The 20,421-nt window shown below is 45.7% G+C and overlaps 1 protein-coding gene across 1 annotated transcript in view; it reads left to right on the top strand.

The window, feature by feature from the left end:
* The window catches only part of ABTB2 (ankyrin repeat and BTB domain containing 2), a 196,284-nt gene that overhangs the window by 158,095 nt on the left and 17,768 nt on the right, over positions 1-20,421 (top strand). The window contains exons 4-7 of the mRNA XM_006259971.4: positions 8,044-8,196; positions 13,667-13,832; positions 18,615-18,704; positions 19,171-19,272. Coding sequence (XP_006260033.1) covers positions 8,044-8,196; positions 13,667-13,832; positions 18,615-18,704; positions 19,171-19,272 — 511 coding nt within the window. The remainder of the gene's footprint in view (positions 1-8,043; positions 8,197-13,666; positions 13,833-18,614; positions 18,705-19,170; positions 19,273-20,421) is intronic.

Raw genomic sequence — 20,421 nt, 5'->3', positions numbered from 1 at the left:
ACTTTCAGGGGCAAACCAAACAAATCATCATTTGTCATGCTGGCCAGGTGAGAGCATGATGGCATATCAGAGCCCAAAAACCAGATAGCTCTTTGTGCTAAGGTAGGGCTGTATATCCCCAGGGCTGTTTTGCATCTTACTGTACCTGTTACAATTAAAGGGTTCCTTCTGCTGCCTGCAGGGTTACTTGCTTTGGGATAGTTTAAGATGTCTGAAGTGATCAGCATTACTATTTATTATTTCATACATTTCATAGACATTAGGGCTGGAAGTGACCTCATAAGATATCAGGTCCAGCCCCCTTCCCAAGGGGCAGGAAGTCAGCTAGGGTCAAAGGACCCCAGCAAGATAAACATCCAAATGTTTCTTGAAAGTGTCCAGAGTAGGTGCTTGCGCTACCTATGGGGGGAGTCTGTTCCAGGCCTTGGGGGCTTGGACAGTAAAGAAGTTTTTCCTTATGTTCAGCCTAAAACAGTCTTGCACGAGTTTGTGACTATTGGACCTTGTCATCCCCTGGGGTGCCCTGGTGAATAGGTGTTCCCCCAGATCCTGATGCCTACCCCTTAATGTACTTGTAGGCTGCCACCAAGTCATCCCTGAGCCTGCACTTCTTCAGGCTGAAGAGTCCCATAGCTTGCAGCCTCTCTTCATAAGGCCTGTTGTCTTGCCCTCTGATCATGCAAGTGGCTCTCCTTTGGACTGTTTCAAGCTTCTCCATGTCCTTCCTAAATTGTGGAGCCCAGAATTGGATGCAGTACTCCAGCTGCGGCCTCACCAAGGCTAAGTACGGTGGGAAGATGACATCCTGGGTCTTGCTCGAGATGCATCAGTAGGAGCAAGCTAGAGTTTTGTTCGCTTTGCCAGCTGTGGTATTGCACTGGTGGCTCATATTCGTCTTGTGCTCAATCATGACCCCTAAGTGTCTTTGGGTCATGGTGCTAGCAAGTGTAGTACTGCCGAGCCTATAAGTGTGATGTGGGTTTTTTACTCCCAAGGTGGAGTACCTTGCATTTCTCTGGATTGAATGCCATCAGGTTTCCATCCACCCACCTTGCAAGCCTATCAAGGTCAGCCTGGATCACCAGCCTATCCTCAAGTGTGGAGATTCTTCCCCAAAGTTTGGTGTCATCAGCAAATCGGTCCGGTTTTGGCCGGTCCAGTTTTGACACCAGTGTACAGATCGTTTATGAAGACATTAAAGAGTACAGGTCCAAGAACAGAGCCTTGGGGTACACCACTAGTGACTGGGTGCCATGTTGATTCAATTCCGTCAACTACCACTCTCTGGGTCCAACCTTGGAGCCAGTTCCCCAGCCATCGGACTGTGGAGTGGTCAAGGCTGCAGTTGCCCAATTTTTCCACGAGGACATCTTGGGACACCAGGTCAAAGGCTTTTTTTAAAGTCCAAATATATGACATCAACCTCTTCCCTCTTGTCCAGGTGATACATTACCTGGTCATAGAAGGAAATGAGATTAGTCAAGCAAAACCTACCCGCAACAAACCCATGCTGGCTAGCCCTCAGAATGTTGCCTTCTGTGAGCCTGTCAAGGATGGTTTCTTTGATAATTTTTTCCAAAATCTTCCCAGGGATTGAGGTCAAATTGATTTGCCTATAGTTTCCCAGGTCTTCTTTCCTCCCTTTCTTGAAGATGGGTACCACTTTGGCCCTCTTCCTATCTTCAGGTACTTCACCCAAGCACCACGAGTTCTCAAATATCCTTGCCAGCGGCTGCGCTATGATGTCTGCCAGTTCCTTTAGCACTCTTGGGTGCAACTTATTCAGACCAGATGATTTATGAGGGTTGAGCCTCTCAAGATGCTCCCTCACATGGTAAAGGCAGGCCCTATAAAGGGCCTGAACCTATTCAGCCTCCACAAGTGAAGGCTGACAGGGTATCTGGTGGCCGTTTACAAACTCACCAGGGGGGGGATCAGCGAGAATTGGGGGAGGCTCTGTTCTCCTGGGCACCACCCAGGTTTACTAGGAATAATGGCTACAAATTGTTATAGAGAAGGTTCAGGCTGGACATCAGGAGACATTGCTTTACAGTTAGGGCTGCCACGCTCTGGAATGGGCTCCCAAGTGAGGTGGTGCTCTCTCCTACCTTGGGGGTCTTCAAGAGGCTGGACAGATATTTGACTGGGGTGATATGACCCCAGCACCCATTCCTGCCCGGAGCAGGGAGTCAGACCTGATGATCTGTTTAAGTCCCTTCCTACCCTAAGTACTATGATACAAGATCCATGCCAGTGGTGGACATATATTATCGTTATCCTACATCATGTTCGGCAAGGTGGTCCCTTTGGGCTCGTGAAAAAACAACGCAAAGTAATCATTAAGCAGATTGGCTTTTTCCTGGGTGTCAGTAGTCAGCTGCCCCAGCTGGTTTAGCAGGGGTCCAATGTTGCCCTTGTTTTTCTTTTGTTTCCCCACATATCTGAAGACGGACTTTTTATTGTCTTTGATTCATGTAGCCAGATGGAGTTCAGTTGCAGCTTTGGCTTTTCTAATTCACTCCCTGCAGGTGCAGACCAGTGCAGTATACTCCTCCTTGATGATGTTTCCTGTCCTTCATCCATTATACACCTCTCTTTTTAGACATAGGAGGTCCATGAGTTCCCTGTTGAGCCAAGGGAGTTGTTGAGCCCTTTTACCACCTTTCCTACAGGTGGGGATGGACTCCCCTTGTGCTTCTAGAATCTATTCCTTAAGGAGCAACCACTCATCATGAACTCCTCCTCCCTGTGAAATCAGGGCCTCTCAGGGCCTCAAGAACAAGCCTCCTGAACTTATGAAAGTCAGCTTTCCTAAAGTCAAGGACTATAGATTTCATAGATTTCATAGACATTAGGGCTGGAAGGGACCTCGGAAGATCATCGAGTCCAGCCCCCTGCCCAAAGGGCAGGACGTCAGCTGGGGTCATAGGATCCCAGCAAGATAAGCATCCAGTTTCATCTTGAAGGTGTTCAATGAAGGCGCTTGAACAACCTCCGGCGGCAGGCTGTTCCAGACCTTGGGGGCTTGGACAGTAAAGAAATTCTTCCTTATGTCCAGCCTGAAACGATCTTGTAGTAGTTTGTGACCATTCGTCCTCGTCATCCCTTGGGGCGCTCTGGTGAACAAACGTTCCCCTAGATACTGGTGATCACCCCGATAAACTTGTAGGTGGCCATCAGATCACACCTGAGCCTGCGCTTTTCCAGGCTAAAGAGCCCCAGGGCTCTCAGCCTGTCATCGTAGGGTCTGCTTCCCTGACCCCTGATCATGCGCGTGGCTCTTCTCTGGACTCTCTCAAGCTTCTCCACATCCTTTTTGAATTGTGGAGCCCAAAACTGGACGCAGTACTCCAGCTGCGGCCTCACTAAGGCCGAGTACAGGGGGAGAATGACGTCCCGGGATTTGCTTGAGAAGCATCTATGGATGCAAGCCAGCGTTTTGGTCGCTTTACTAGCCGCAGCATCGCATTGCAGGCTCATGTTCATCTTGTGGTCAATGATGACCCCCAAGTCTCTTTCTTCCATAGTGCTAGCCAACATAGCACTGCCGAGCCTATAAGGATGCTGCGGGTTTTTTTTCCCAAAGTGGAGAACCTTGCATTTATCGGCGTTGAACACCATCAGATTCTCATCCGCCCACTTGCTGAGCCTGTCCAGGTCAGCCTGGATCACCCGCCTGTCTTCTGGCGTGGATGCTTTGCCCCAAAGTTTGGTGTCATCGGCGAACTTGGCCAGTCCGCTTCTGACTCCAGTGTCCACATCGTTAATGAAGATGTTGAACAGTATGGGTCCAAGGACAGAGCCCTGGGGGACCCCACTGGTCACAGGACACCACGATGAGTGACTTCCATCAATTACTACCCTCTGGGTCCGACCCCAGAGCCAATTTTCCAGCCAGTGGATCGTGGGGGACCCAAGGCGACAATTGGCCAGTTTCTCCAAGAGACGATCATGGGACACCAGATTGAAGGCTTTTTTGAAGTCAAGATATATGACATCAATCTCATCTCCCTTGTCCAGGTGATAGGTCACCTGGTCGTAGAAGGAAATGAGATTGGTCAAGCAAGACCTACCCGCAACAAACCCGTGCTGGCTATCCCTTAAGATGTTGGCGTCGGCCAGTCCATTAAGGATGGCCTCCTTAATAAACTTTTCTAAGATCTTCCCCGGGATAGAAGTCAGGCTGATGGGCCTATAGTTAGCCGGATCCACTTTCCTCCCTTTCTTGAAGATAGGCACCACATTGGCCTTCTTCCAGTCTTCGGGCACTACACCAGAGCGCCAAGAGTTTTCAAAGATCCGCGCTAGAGGCTGGGCTATGATGCTCGCCAGCTCCTTGAGTACCCTGGGGTGAAGCTTGTCAGGGCCGGCTGACTTGAAGGTATCCAGCTTCTCAAGATGTTCCTTCACAAAGTCAGCATTAATGGAGGGCAGGGGATCACCCTCACCTGGACTTCCCGGCCCTGTAGCAGGCACAGGCGTCCCATGGGGCTGATGAAAGACCGACGCAAAGTACCTATTTAATAGGTTGGCTTTTTCCTGGGCGTCAGTTGTCAGTTGCCCCATCTGGTTCAGCAGGGGTCCAACGTTGCCCCTGCTTTTCCTCCGGCTCCCCACATATCTGAAAAAAGACTTTTTATTGTCCTTGATGCAATATACTGCATTGCTGGCTGACTTGCCAGCTTTGCAACGGATAGTGAAGATCAACTCATGGTCACTGTCACCCAGCTTCCCTTCAATTCTTAGATCACTGATTAGATCACCCCCTTTGGCCAGTACCAGGTCCAGCAGCACCTTGCCTCTTGTCAGCCCATAAACTTCTTGGGACAGGTAGAACTCATCGATGCATGTAAGGAAGCTTTGTGACCAAACGGATCTGGCCGAGTGCTTATCCCATGAGATGTCCGGGTAGTTGAAGTATCCCATGATGACCATGCACTGAGAGCATGCAGCCTTGGCCAGTTCCCTGGCAAATTCTTGGTCAAGCACTTGTTACTGGTTTGGAGGTCTGTAGTAGACTCCTACCATTGTATCCTCTTCACTACGTTCCCCTCATATTCTAACCCAAAGGGTCTCCAGTTGTCCTCCTTGGGTGCCAGTCTCAGTTTGTAGGGACGTGTAGCTCTCCTTCACATAGAGAGCTACACCCCCACCCCTGTTTTTGGCACGATCTCTCTTGTACAGGGTATAGCCATTTGTACAGGTATTCCAGTCATAGGAGAAGTCCCACCAGGTCTCCATGATCCCTATGAGATTGTAGTCATTTCTGTTTAGCAGAAGGACCAGCTCCTCCTGTTTATTCCCCAAACTCCTAGCATTAGTGTACAGGCACGTAAGTGTGCCATTGGAGGCCCTAGGCTTCCCTGTACTCCTGGAGAAGCTTTGTTCCTGGGCTGGGGCATCCTAACCTGCTGGTTTTGCGGTTGATGCTTGGTGAGCTTGCTCCAATGGTTGTCCAGGTGCAAGGTCATCAAGCATCAACCGCAAAACCACCAGGTTAGGATGCCCCAGCCCAGGAACAAAGCTTCTCTAGGAGTACAGGGATCCCCCGGTGAGCTTAGTTTAAAGCCCAGTCAAGCAAGTCAGCCATTCTGGCTGAGAAAATAATAATTTATAAATTATTGTGGCTACCTAGGCATTACAATTCATTACCATCACTTTAAAAGACATGAACTGGTGCTACTGCACAGTAGCACCAATTACCATGTGTTAAGTTAGTACCTTTTATTACTGGTACTAAACTTAATGCACAGTAATTATGGTGCATTAATGCATGCGTAGATGTGCTCACACTGTGCTCTCCCAAAGTGACTTCAATTCTTCCCATTTTTCTTTTTCTCTTTTAAATCTAAAGTACTTGTGTTCTGTTTTCCTTTGAAAAAAGCTTACCCAAAGTGTTCAAATCAGCAGGTCCAGATGCTCTCCACCCTAGGGTGTTGAGGGAATTGGCAGGAGTTATCATGGGGCCCCTGGCACAGCTTTATGAGCACTTGTGGTGCTCTGGCCAGGTGCTGGATGACTGGAAGAAGGCCAGTGTGGTCCCCATTTTCAAAAAAGTGAGGAGGGAGGACCTGGGCAGCTATAGGCCCGTTAGTCTTACTTCGATCCCAGGGAAGCTCTTTGAGAAGATTATCAAGGAGCACATCTGTGGAGGGCCAGCAGCAGGGATGATGCTCAAGGGCAACCAGCATGGTTTCATTATGGGCAGGTCCTGTCAGACCAACCTGATTGCCTTCTACGATCAGGTCAGAAAAAATCATTGGATGCAGGTGTTGTGGTGGATGTAGTCTTTCTGGACTTTAGGAAGGCCTTTGACACCGTCTCCCACCCCATTCTCATTAAAAAGCTAGGTGACTGTGGCAGTGATGCCTACACAGTCAGTTGGGTCACAAATTGGCTGAGGGGGTCATACTCAGAGACTGGTGGTGGATGGGTCATATTTGACCTGGAAGGAAGTGGGCAGTGGAGTCCCCCAGGGCTCAGTCCTTGGGCCTGCACTATTCAATTTCTTTATTAGCGACTTGGACAACGGGGTGAAAAGCACCCTGTTTAAATTTGTAAACGACACCCAAGATTTGGGGTGAGGTGGGCATGCTAGGAGGGAAGGACAGATTACAACAAGACCTGGATAGGTTACAGGGGTGGGCAAATGAAAATAGGATGGGATTCAATACTGACAAGTGCAGGGTGCTGCACTTAGGCAGTAGGAACCAGCAGCATGCTTATAGGCTGGGGAACTTCCTTCTCAAAAGCACATTGGCAGAAAGAGATCTTGGAGTCATTATTGACCCCAAGATGAACATGGGCCTACAAGGCGAGGACATGGTCAGTAGGGCTAACCGTACCTTGTCATGCATCCAAAGATGCATCATGAGCAGGTCCAAGGAGGTGATCCTCCCCCTCTATGCGACACTGGTCAGGCCACAGCTGGAGTACTGCGTCCAGTTCTGGGTGCCGCACTTCAGGAGAGATGTGGACAGCATTGAGAGGTCTAAAGGAGGGCCACTCACATGATCCAGGGACAGCAGGCAGACCCTATGAAGAGAGGCTACGGGACCTTAACCTGTTCAGCCTTCGCAAGAGAAGGCTGAGGGGGGACCTGGTGGCCATCTATAAACTTACTAGGGGGGACCTTGTTCCCCCGAGCGCCTCCCGGAGTGACAAGGAATAATGGCCATAAGTTGTTAGAGAGTGGGTTTAGACTAGACATTAGAAGGCACTACTTCACAGTCAGGGCAGCTGGGATCTGGAACCAACTTCCAAGGGAAGTGATGCTGGCTCCTACCTTGGGGGTCTTTAAGAGGAGGCTTGACATTTACCTAGCTGCGGTCATTAGATCTACAAGGTCCCTTCTGACCCTACATTTATGAATCTATGAAAACATAGCTCTAGCATTACTATAGAAATCTAGAGACACCTGTGTCAAAATGTAGGCATGGGCTTCAAGTATGCAAGACTGAGTGAGAAGAATCACCGATATTGAAAGTACAATGCAAATGTCAAGGGAAGAACTGAATAAGCTTGGCTAATTGGGGTTTTAAATGATCATAGGTATTTTCAATGTCATTTTAATAAATCCAGGTGCTAGAGACACCAGAGGCAAGTGCTATATAAAACGCATACAAGGTGCTGGAAGTAGAACCCTTCAGCTCCAAGAACCCAGGCCACTACAACTTCCCCTATAGCTAATAGCAGCAGCAGGGAGGATAAAGTAGCCCGTTATCCTTTCTGTGAGCCAGGCTCCAGAAGGCAACATCCTTCACACAGTCACTCACAACATATTCCCATTTGAATAAAACAGTAGTTCAGGGTAGCAGAGTTGAGCTGTCAAAGCTAACATCCCACCTGCAGTTCCTTCTGCCTGTCAAACTATCGGTCAGTCTGGCTCAGCTAATCAGACTGAGCATGCCTCTGAAGGAGGAGTGTTGTCCTGGATTGTTTCCCAGCCTTTGTGTCCAGGAAACTATGAAGTATATTTTTCCCCTGCAGTACAAGATAACAAGCTGGTGTTAACTGTAACGGGTTTCTTCGCTCTTTGCACAGGCCCTTCATGCTTCTGCCCCCGCTGATGGAGTGGATGCGTGTGGCCATCACCTATGCTGAGCACCGGCGCAGTCTAACTGTGGACAGTGATGACATCAGGCAAACAGCCAGGCTGCTCTTACCGGGATTGGACTGCGAGCCGCGGCAGCTAAAGTACGTGGGCACATTATTACAATCAGTTATAACACTAGGGACACTTTGGCTTTCTGTAACACCTTCCATCCTAGGAGGACTTCAGAGTGCTTTATAAATATCATTGAGGCATTTGGGCTAAAGAAGATTTAGCTTGATTTTTACAGATGAGGCACAAAGAGACTGTGACTTTCCCTAGGTTACCCATGAAATCTATAGCAGACAGGCTTGGAATACAAGCATCCTGTCTCCTGGGCACAAGCACAAAGTTGTTCTTCATTTCTTAAGCTATCCTAGTGATGAGCCTTATAAATACCTTCTAAAGATACAGAGGCATCCCCTCGCAGGGACTTCCTGCAGATGTAACCAGGTTTGCTAGCACTCCCTGCTGCTTCACTCCTGTTCCTGTTCTGCTAGGTTCACTGATTCTGATACCGTGCAGCTGTTTTTTGGGTACCACAAGCCCTAGCTAGAAATTTTCATGTGAGCACAAGCTGACTAGTTCCTCCTCAGATTGACCCATTTAATTACCTATGAGTTTGCAATGGGCACATTAGTAGCCATAGATAATACGTAATATTTTAACATAGTCTGTAAGGAGTTGTTTCTTGTAGGGATTTTGTGTGTGAAGGAGGGAAGTACTGCAGTTGGGAGCGGGGGTGTGATGCTTTAAGTAACAACTAGGTTCTGTCCTGGACTCTTTCCACTGGTTTTCCCTGGGGTCTTGGAGAAATCATGGTTTCATGACTCAGTTTCCCCATTTTTAAATTAGAAGATATTTAGCAACCTTAAAATATAATGCAAACCTGGACTAAATATCTGGAAAAGGCTTTTTTTTTGTTCCCAGATGGACTGAACTGCAGAAGGGCAAATTATTGTCATTTTCTCCAGCAAGTTTCACGGATTTCCTTTCAATCTTTCTTCTGGATTGAGCGTAATGTTGAAAGCTCTGTCCAAGACCTCCCACTTCAAAGCCATTCTGTTTACTCTTAATCTCCACTGTTTTTTGTGATTTGGGGATTAGTACGTGGGACACAGATGGCTCCTTAATTTCTAGATTATATTTAACAAAAAGAGGAAAGCCTGTTTTCAGGTTCTATAAAGAATTCAGTTGAAATAAGTTAAAGGGAGATTCCTAGATAAAAACTTTGTGGAGATGAAGTTAAGACTGCAACTGTACACTAATAATTTAAGGTTAAAAGCCTTAACATTGTAATTATCAAACAAACCCATCATTAGCAACCCATGCAATTCAAAGAAGATTAAATATGAATTGAAGGAAGAGGACCTGGGGTTTCCACCACAGCAGGAATGTAATCCCTTTAGATTGTTTGTTAAGAAGGATGCTTCACAACTGAAGGAATGAGAAGGCATTTGATGGAATTTCCTATCCACACTGTTCTTACTACTGGGGAAAAGAAAAATCTGCAAGAAAAACTTGGCCCTCTTCCTTCTCACACCCTCTATGCTCCCCTGCCCTTTACCAAACTTGTCCTATGCAAGGACTTACATCTTTGCTTTCCTTTTTTCATGTCCCCATGACAAGATATTTTGTAGAATTCGCAGGTTTGGTAGAATCTGACAGGACTATGCCGTGAGTGCTTCTGCTATGGCAGGGATGGGCAAAATACAACTCATGGGCTGGATCCAGCCCACCAAGGGATTTTATTCAGCCCACTGGTGCAGGTGCAGGTGCAGGGGGCAGCCTGAGCTCTGGCACATAAAACCGGTCCCGCTGCCCCCGGGCACACAGCAGGACTGGGGCAATGCAGCAGCCAGACTCAGGTTCCTGGCAGCCCCAATAGCGGCAGCTCCTTCCAGTTGCTGGTGCTGCGAGACCTATCCCCGCAGCCAAGGCACCCTGGCCTATCCACCCCACAACCCCTGCCGGGGAGACCAGATGGAGTAGGCAGGCGAGGTCTCTATGGAGACTGGCCAGGACCCCTGCAGGCAAGGCATGCTTGGCTGGGTGGATGGGATGGGGCTGCAGGCGGGAAGCAGGGTGGGCAGGTGGGACTGTGTTAGGGACTGGGATTGTGGGGTGGGTTAAAGCCACTATCTGCTCCCCACACATCCCTGTGACAAGCGCCAGTTCCACAGGTAGGGGCTTGCAGGGAATGGGTTGCAGCTGTGCCTCAGACCCTGGCCACGCACTGCCACTGCCCCACGATCCCGGCCCCAATCCTGCCCCTGCTCTGTCTGATTAGCTGAGCCAGACTGACCGATAGTTTGACAGGCTCCCAGCCCACCCGCAGCACCAGCTCATCCACCCAGCTGAGCACACCCCGCTAACAGGGGTCTTAGGCCTCTCTCCATGAAGACCCTGCCCACTCACCTGCAAGCTCCATCCAGCACCCGCAGTGGTGGGTGTAGGTTGGACAGGCCAGGGCTGGATGGGATCAATTCTCTCTCCCCTAACCCAGCCCACCAAAATATATTAAATGGCCCTCCACCCCAAATAATTGCCCATCCCTGTGCTATAGCCTTGAATTTCTAAACTCTGGGCTATTAATCCTGCACCTTAGCAGCCATGCCACCCCAGCCCACAAGGGCTTAGGTGATGCACTATAAATCATTCTATATAACCAAGGCACCCTGTGTTTTAAAGCAAAGCACATAGTGTTTGCAGTACAAGACAGAACTCATGAAACATATGTGAGCTTCAGAAACTGCCCCAATCCCCCGTTGTAAAGCTTTATTCACAGAGGCCTAAAGATTTACTACGATGGGGTTTTCTCAAGCCAGACATATTGTCTCTGCTGCATGAAAGATTTAACAAAACAAAACAAAAAAAGAATTACAAAGAAAGAAATGTGCCTTTTATGCTGCTCCTTTCTCATTAAAAGGCAGCAATTGGACTTACTGGTTAGAGCAGGGACATTCAATCCCAACTTTCGCTCAGGAGCTACATATGCAGTCAGTGTTAACTGGACCAGCAGGCATTGGGGGAGTCCCTGTTCCCCCGAGCACTACCAGGAGTGACTAGAAATAATGGTCACAAGCTGGCAGAGGGTAGATTCAGACTAGACATTAGAAGGCACTACTTCACAGTCAGGGCGGCTAGGATCTGGAACCAACTTCCAAGAGAAGTGGTGCTGGCTCCTACCCTGGGGGTCTTTAAGAGGAGGTTAAACGAACACCTCTCTGGGGTTGTTTGACCCCAGTACTATTTCCTGCCATGGCAGGGGGTTGGACTTGATGATCTGCTCAAGTCCCTTCCGACCCTACCAACTATGAAACCATATATGGCCCTACATGAACTGTGGCAAACACTCCAGTTCAAAAAAACCTTTGCTACATTAGTTAACATTGAGAGAGAGAGAGCGCACAAATATTGCATATTCATTAGTACAGAAAACATGTACCCAATACATACTGTAAAAAAAAGCAGTGACGTTAAGCTGAAGAGCTGCAGTCTAACTATTGTTAGGTTAGAGCAAATGGCAGGGAGGGACCCATAACTCTTGGGTGCGGTTCCCAAATCTATCCTTAACTCTCTGTGAGCTGTAGCAAGTTACAACTGCTCTGTCACATTGCCTTATTTACAAAGGTAGATGACAGTCCCATTTCACAGTATCAGCTAGTGTTTGTTGAGATCCTTGGATGAAAGGCAGTTCCGAAGGGCAAAGTGTTGTTATGACTTTTGTCCTGAAGCTCAGACTTATTTATTTACCCCTGATAAAAAATCCTTAGACAAATAGCCCTTTACAGATCTCACTGTGTGTGACAGTGGTTAAACATTTTTGATCTAGTGCTCTCAAAGTATTATTTCAAACTGATCTATAAACATCTTCACTACTCTGCCTGACCCTACCTGCTAAGCATGGACATAAACAGAGAGAGATTGAGAAGGCCTGTGACTGTGAGTAGAGCTCTGCTAAAGATTTAAAGGGACACCATTCACTTAAATACTGCACCAAATACCTAAGATTACTGTAACTAGTGATCGTCAGCCAAGGTGGTGAGATCCTTTAAAGGGTGCCGTGGGGTGCTGCACAATATTAACACTGTTAGGTGTGCAAACACTTGCACATGATTCACAAGGTAAACCCAGGGATTTAAAATAGGAATCCAGAGGGTCAAAAACATTCTGACCTGTTGTGGGTTTTCTGAGTTCTTTGCAACAGAAAAAATTATCACCCATTTTTTTTCCATAGTCAAAAATGAATGAAAGGGAAGAGCTGGCATTTTCCAAGGGGTGCCTTAAGTTTCATGAGGGGTACCTAAAATCTAATGAGGGATGCCTTGATTTTATCAAGGGGTGTCTTGAGTATGAAAAAGGTTGAGAACCGCTGATCCAACTACTCTGTTGTCTCAGGCAGCTTTTGAAGGCATCCTGTCTTAAATCATAATAGTCTCCCTGTTTTGTTCCTATTTGATTCCTCATCGGCTTACCTCCTGCTTGTCGTCATGGAAGTCCGTGTTTGATAGTTGGCTGTGATGCTGCGCTGGCCTCCCAGTGAGATTGGCCACCAGACTGTAGGGACATTTTGCTAACTGGGCAAGTCTGCTGTGACATCTGGTCACCATTTGTCATCAACCTTACACAAGACCATTGTAAGGTCACAAGCATGAAAAGTGACTATACAAGTTGGATACCTTGAGTGAGCTCCATGCAGAGCCACCTAAGTAAAGTGATGAGTGTATTGTTTATCCAGCAGGCCACACCGAGTTTTCAGAGGAGGTTAATATGTTGGAAGAGTCTCATTTTTCAAAGGAACTTGGCAGCTGAGTACTGCACCAGCTGGGAGTTTGCACAAGAGCCCATGTTAAGCCAGTCTGCCAGTAAAAAAGGCAGCAAATTCTTCCTGAAATAACAAAGTGGGGGTGACTATGTCAAGGCCCAACTGAGATGGGAAATGCCTAAAACTTAACATTGCTTCTTTAGTGCAGGAGAGACACTTCCAGGTTCAGAATCCAGATGTCTCTCAAAAGACAAGTAGAGGATTTACAATAAGTTCTGAGCTCCTTCTAAATAAAATAGGACCATTTTGGCAGCCATCAAGAGAACAAGAATGAAAAGAAAGGAACCTCTTAAAAATACAGATCCCCTTGGTATGTTTTATTGAAGTGAACTAGGGAATATTGTATCACCTAAAAGTGGATATGGGCAATACATTATAATGGAGGCTAAAACATTTATGGGGATAAGATGATAAACACCCTGCATCATAGCCAAATTCTTCCTTGGGAATACAAGCTATGATCTTACATAGAACCATAATGATTTTCAGTCAAAGAGCTATAGTCATAATTTTATTTCTGCGTTGTTTCTGCCTCCTCTTTCTGTCTTCCTCTGAATGTGATTTCATAATAATCCTATACACTATAATTATATATCAAGTAAAAACACTTCTGGAAGAGTAAAATAGAAAATCCAAATAATGAAATGGAAAGCCATATTGAAATGCTGTAATATCACTAATTACTTATTTTAAATCTAAATACTTCAAAACCTATGGCTGCACCTTTTGGCCTTTGTCTTCTACAGGCCTGAATGCTGTTTTAGTTCCTTCCGAAGACTGGATGCTAAGGCTGCCACTGAAAAATTCCAGCAGGACCTGGGTTTCCGAATGTTAAACTGTGGAAGGACGGATCTCATTAACCAAGCTATAGTAGCTCTGGGACCTGATGGGGTTAACACAATGGATGATCAGGTATGGCAGAAGACCCAGCAAAGTTTCCTTTGCGTGAGCAGATTAGATAATGTTTTTCCTATGTAGCCAAACCAGTGAAGGGTATTGGGTATATTTTTTCTGTCAGAACCTTTTTTAAGTTCTGGCTTAGGCTTTAACTCTGAAAATATGTTTATCACAAGCAGCTTCTGTAATCTTTTGGGTGAATTGATATATATCACTTGGGATGCAATTTTCGTTCCCTTTATGACATGTTTCAGGCAGAAATGGAGGCATAATGACAGGAAGGCTAGATTTTGTCTTACACCTAAGTACTTGGAGTGTCAACATCCCTAAGTATTTTCTGTCAGTGACTTTCACTTAGAATCGTAGAAAAGTAGGGGTGGAAGGGACTTCAGATGGTCTTCTAGTTCAGTGGTTCTCAACCTTTTTTGTACCAGGACCCATTTGTAAACATCAGTGGCCAGTCCCGACCCAGTGCCCCTCAGTGTGTGGGGCAGGGGGTGAGTGTGTGGGGTAGGGGAGGCCCCAAGCAGCCCCTTGCAGGCTGCAACTCTGCCAGCCTGCAAGAGAAAAGCCACAGTTTCCCATGTTTTTCTTTAAAGGAGAATCCAGTTTTTAAAGTTTGTTAATCCATTTTTAAAGTTTGTTCACAACCCTTTCATATATTCTTGCCACCCACTTTTGGGTTGCGCCCCATGGATTGAGAAATACTGTTCTAGTTCAATCCCCTGCTCAAGGCAAGATCGTTTTTATCTAAACCATCCTATACAGCGCTTATCTAACCTGTTCTTAAAACTGTTTGTACAACCCTCTCACACAACTACCAGGCACAATGCCCCAAAGCATCAAGAACACCCTAACCTAACAAAGCAGGAGACTGAGGGCACTGCCCATGTCCTGTTGCTTCAGCACAAATCCAATCCAGGTCAGTGATGAATGACCAAAAGGCACTGTCATCTGATAGCTTTCAGGTGCTCTGTATGTTCTTAGTGGGATGCTCTCAGTTTAGTTCCCAGTGGTCTTGCAGGCGCATCACAGATAATGACCTTGTTGGAAGCTATAACAGGCAAAAAATGTCTCTGTCTTCTCAGATCTGGACAGCTGCATTTAGATCAGATAATTTGGGAAGACTTTTACTACTACAGCTCCAGTTGCCTCTGTCCCTTGTGTGGGCTTCCTTCTCCAGGGTATTTTCCCCTGCACGGAATTCCTTTGTAATTTTAAGAGTGATGTTGTAGGCATGATGGTCCAGAAATTATGAAAGAGGCGTGGAAGGACTTGTTGGGGTGACATCTTTTATTGGACCAACTATGTATTTGGGACAGCATTAGATGAGGTTTCAAATGCAAGGCATTCTTCATCAGGAGACTACCTCTATTTGTCAGGAGACCTGATGAAGAGTACCTTACATTCATAAGCTTGTCTAACTTTATTCCAAGTACATAGTTGGTCCAATAAAAGATATCACCCTAAGAAATCCTTGCTGCCTTAATTTTAAATAGTTCTTTCAGATGGCAATATAGCAGATGAGGTAGTGAGTAGGAGCTGCCACTGGTCAAAGACTGTAGGATAATTCATAGAATCAGAGAAGTTTTTTAATATATTGCAGAGTGTCTATAGGGATAGATATGATTATGGTATGGTGGACTAAATTATGATATTGATGCAGCTGCAAAAATACACTCCCATTCGTCTTTAAAAAATTGTGTACAAACAAGCATATCCATGCAAATTGGCTGGACAGAGCCAGTCTATTAGGTGTGCAATTATCTGATGCATATATGCAAATACAAAGGATCTTATGGGTAAAGTGGCAATAGGCTTACTCTTGTGGAACAGCCTGGAAGATGATGAATGCCCCTATTAAAGCTGTACAGATGGTTCCAGTATGTTTAGTTTCACAAGATCTGCCACTTGTTTTCTTCCTTACATTTTTGTGGTTGCAGGGCATGAAGCCTAGAGGACTTTTGTTCTTTCAAAGCAGATCTTTGATATTGTTGCCTGTGATATTTTGTTCAGTGACCTGCTGAAATTTGTATCCTCACACCAAAGAAATCATAGCCCAGTCCTACTGCTCTTGACTGAGGTTTTTTCTTTTTGCTTCAGCCAGCCAGAGGGCTGGGGGTTGTTTTTCAGTCAGGCTCCATGCTTTGAAAGGTTTTGCTGACAAGCCAAGGTTTAAGACTTTTTGCTATCACCTATTTACAGTCTTGTTATCAACCTCTTGATGTCATAATGTTGACAATCCTGTTTGAGGATGTCATTAAACAAGACTGATGCATGTATGTAACCCTGTGCTCGTGTTTACTTTGTGCACTCATTGGTCCCTGTTCTCCAGTCCAGCGTTCTGGTGTTTTCACTGGCCTCGGAGGACTGGAGGAGTTTACCTAAGGAAAAAGCACTGTTTTGGGATTAGTTACTTTCCCACCCCCCACTGGTGCTGAGGATTGCTGCTTCTGTTGCACTGCCAGCAAAAGGAGCAGGGGAGGGCAGGGCAGGGAATCAAAACCTTGGGTATACAAGTGGTTGGTGCCTCTTTTTTTATAATAGGAGATATGGAAAACTGGCTTAGCCTGGAAACAGAACCTAGATCTACTTGACAAAAGTGGAATGCTAACCACAGCCAACTGGCAAACCCAGTTGATCTGTTCCATTTAATTTCCTATAGCCAGGATTGATCTTTCTTAAAATGCTACACAAAGCCGGGTTCTGAGCCATGACAGGCAGGTGTGATAAGACACACCTGGGCACACAAGCTGGCAAAATTTTATGGTAAATCCTGCCAAACAGATGGAGCCCTTAAGACTTAAGTTAAGGCCCAGCTTCAGATCCAGGTTCATATTTTGATCAACCCCACAGTTTAAAGCTGTTTGGGATCTGAGCTGTTTCCTCAGAGCCATTTCTAGTTGCAGAAACAGTGCTCAGAACAAGTCTTCCAGGAGGTCAGGGCACAGCCCTGAGATGATTTCTGGTATCATTATGCATCACTCAGTGGTTTCAAGTGGTTTTGTGAAAAAACAGACAAAACTCAGTGGTTTCATCTGAGTCTTGTTTGGAGTTTTTGGTGATTGTCTAGACTTCAGATACAGAGTAAAACTTGCAGGATAGCAAACATAAATAGAAAGATTGGTTTGTGTGAATTGTCTAGTATTACAGCCTTGCATTTGGCAGTGTCTTGGAAGCGGGGAGAGGCCTAAACCTACTCTGCACTTTTACACTCTAAATCCACAAGTGAGTTCAACACTTCTGCAGGGGGCCTAAGCCAGAAACGAATCCCAGCTGCAAACATTCCCTGTGAAACACAGAAAACTCCAATCCAGATCAGAGAGCACTTAGACTCTTACGGCTCTCTATACATGTGCTCAAGGGCATGGGAAAGGGAGGGGCGCAATTTAATTAGTGTGGTTTCTGGACAGCCGCTCTAATTAAAATGTTTCACCGTCATGTGTGTTAAGCCTCTGTGCATTTAAAAATGGCCACAGGATGCTTTATCTAGCCCCAGCGATGCTGGAGCGTTATAATTCGAACACTTCATCGAGTCTGCTCCGTCGCATTCGAGCAGCCTGAGTTTCTCAGAAAAAAGCTCAGGCAGATCTAAAATCCCTATCTGGGGTACCAGTTTGAGATATGAATTAGGTCTGTTTCTAATGATGAGCCTAGAGTATCTACACTTAGTGGCAGAAATGCTACCCGTGAAAAATTCAAAGAACTGAAATCTTTCAAAAAAACAGTATGAAAAAGGGGAGCAAATCTGAGATGCGAGCACAAGGCAATTCATCATGGAAACATTTTGACTATTTTACTCCTGGGCTTGGCTATTCCTGGAGTGATCTTTTTATACTAGTATATAAAGCCCATCTCTCTCATAATTAATCTCTGACTATTCCCGGCTTACTGTTTAAACAGAGAGAAAATGTGGGAGACAGATTTATGGAGTAGGACTATCCTGTCACTGTTTGCGTTAACAAACAGCACTATAGCAGCATACTCAGCATTTGCCAAGTAAACTCATCTGTGTTTATTTGTATTAATTTCTGCTTTTTGAGCATCTGGCCATCAAGTATCCACAAACTATCAGGCAGTGAAAGACGCATACCAGTATGAGTCTTTTCTGTACCTCAGGACTGGGCCTATCTCTACATTAAGGCTCCAGGCTTGTGGACATTACAAAGATTAAGATTTTAAATGATTCTTTGAAAACTATTGCAAGTTCTTCTCATGTTTATTTGGTCTTATACTCTAACCAGCAAGTAAAACACTTTAACCCCACATCTTAGGGCAGTGATTCTCAGCCAGGGTCCTGGGGCACCCTGGGATGTGTCCAGATCTTTTGAAGGGTGCCCTGAGGTATGATGGGATAAATGAGGTGTTTGGCAATTTGCAGATAAGTCAAGCAGATAAATGCAGGCTTAGACTTTTCCCTGCCTGAATGATCCCCTATCCCCACTGCCAGGCTCCTCTGCAAGGAAATAAGCACTTTAATCTATAAATTAGTTTTTGAAAGTAGGTACCACTCAGTTCACCAAAGTGATGGAGAGGTCCATTGAGTCCAGTGAGGGACGCCTTGAGTCCAAAAAGATTGAGAACCACTGTATTAGGGCATATCACTTTCTCATTTCAGTGACTGGATTGTCCTTCAAGACACAGAAATCACACAAATATAGGTATGCTGCATGCATGCACACATATTGCAGGGACAAATTCATTCAAATAAAATCTAAACTCAAAGCATCAATGGCAAATGGAGTTCGTTCTGTTAGATGTAGAGATAAAAGCTAACTCTTTGTCTCCTTACTGAAGGGAATGACCCCACTAATGTATGCCTGTGCTGCTGGAGATGAAGCCATGGTCCAGATGCTGATAGATGCTGGAGCAAATTTGGACATACCAGTAAGTAAAAGCCAAACCCAAGAAAAATGCATGAGGCTCTGCGAGAGCGGTTATGAAATCTCTCCTAGCAACTGAAGACTTCTGCTTCCAGAGCTTGTACAACAGATTCAAAGAAAGGCTTTCTTTTCAGAAGCCATTGTTTCAAGGACTTGAGAGAAATAAAGCTTAAAGCCTCTTTGAGCACTCAAGGCCTTAAATATTGATTGACATTGGCAAAGGTAATGGGGATGGAGGGAGTAAAAGGGCCTCCCTTCTGAAAGAGCTGCCACTAAAGGAAACCAGTCGGCCCATTAGAGAAGCCCAGGGGATGGAATCCAATGATTAGTAGTGGCAGTGCTCTGTGAATGGTGTCAGCCTGTACTCCCAGGGGCTGTCATTTACCAGGGAAAGTTACAGGAGAAACTAATAATTATGGGACAGGGACAGGGATTGCAACAGTTCATAACTGCCCTTTATTTTTCCCCAGGTCCCCAGTAGCTCTCCCCGATATCCTTCAGTCCATCCTGACAGCCGGCACTGGACTGCGCTTACCTTTGCTGTACTACATGGACACATCTCTGTAGTTCAGGTAAGCAGAGGAGATTCATGGTTGTCAGGAATCTCCAAAAGTAGACAGTGAAAGACTGGGATGTGGCATAATACTCTGAGCATAGGACAGACCCACACTCTTGTGGCTTATAAAATTTGGTTTGGACACTGACAGTGGATTTGGACAAGACTTCTAAAACTAATAAATAGCTGTAAACTGAGAATGCAAATTACCTTCCTCACAGTGGGCTGTGTGGATCTGAGGATCTCTGGAAGGGCTTTGATAATTAAACATGTTACAAATTCTTATTTTTTTCACTTTAATATGAATTTCTTAAGCCAGTTTTTTTGTCTCAAAACTTTCTGAACTGGCCTCTAAGCATGGGGCTGGTGAATATTCTTACCAGAGAAGCGTTTGCAAGTGTATATATATCACTTAGTCAGGATGTTTCTTGAACATGTTAGATTTGAGCCCCTGTCCACTCCTCCCAGGGAACCTGCTCCTGGGAGAGGCAGAGGTCCCTCAGTCCTTATACAGTCCCTTCAAATTGCATGGTCAGACCCAAAATGACCAATTAGAGTAACTTTCAGTCACTCCTGTGCTCACTGGTCTATCAGGAGCTTCTGGCAAAGCCCTTCACACACTCCTTTCCAGCTGATGTGTTTAAAGAGGCATGCAGAATTGGGGTTTAGGGTTGCTGAATGGAGCCCTGAAATGTAGCCGCTTTCTCTCTCTCTAATTCAGAATAAGTTCAAAGCTGATAACAACAGCTTTTCAGTTGCTAGTGAAGCAGTAATTTCTATTCAGCTCTCAACGAAGATACAACTGCAAGCAAATGTGGGTTGCGTGCATTCATTTTTGATTTACAAATGCATGCAAATACTTATGCAAATTAGATCCCGCTCTCATGTTCTGGCAAGTTGCCAGCTCACACTTTGGTATTGCAAAGGTTGGGCAACCTTAATTTACACATGAGATAATAAACGTGATTCTCTCAGGAGACACTGCTGAGAATTACATCAACAGGGCCCCTTGGACTGAATCTCCTTCTCTTTTCCCCTGGGTTGTATTATGTTCCCCACAAGAAGAGCTTATTCACTTCAATGTTTTGGTTTTAGTGTTTAAACTTTTCATACTGAAGTCAAAACCTTCTTTTTAATGGTAACTAGTAAAAGGGTCATAGTTCCA

This window comes from Alligator mississippiensis, chromosome 2 (assembly GCF_030867095.1).
Source record: "Alligator mississippiensis isolate rAllMis1 chromosome 2, rAllMis1, whole genome shotgun sequence".
NCBI classification, from domain to species: Eukaryota; Metazoa; Chordata; order Crocodylia; family Alligatoridae; genus Alligator; species Alligator mississippiensis.
This window is presented reverse-complemented; position numbering and strand designations above follow the sequence as displayed.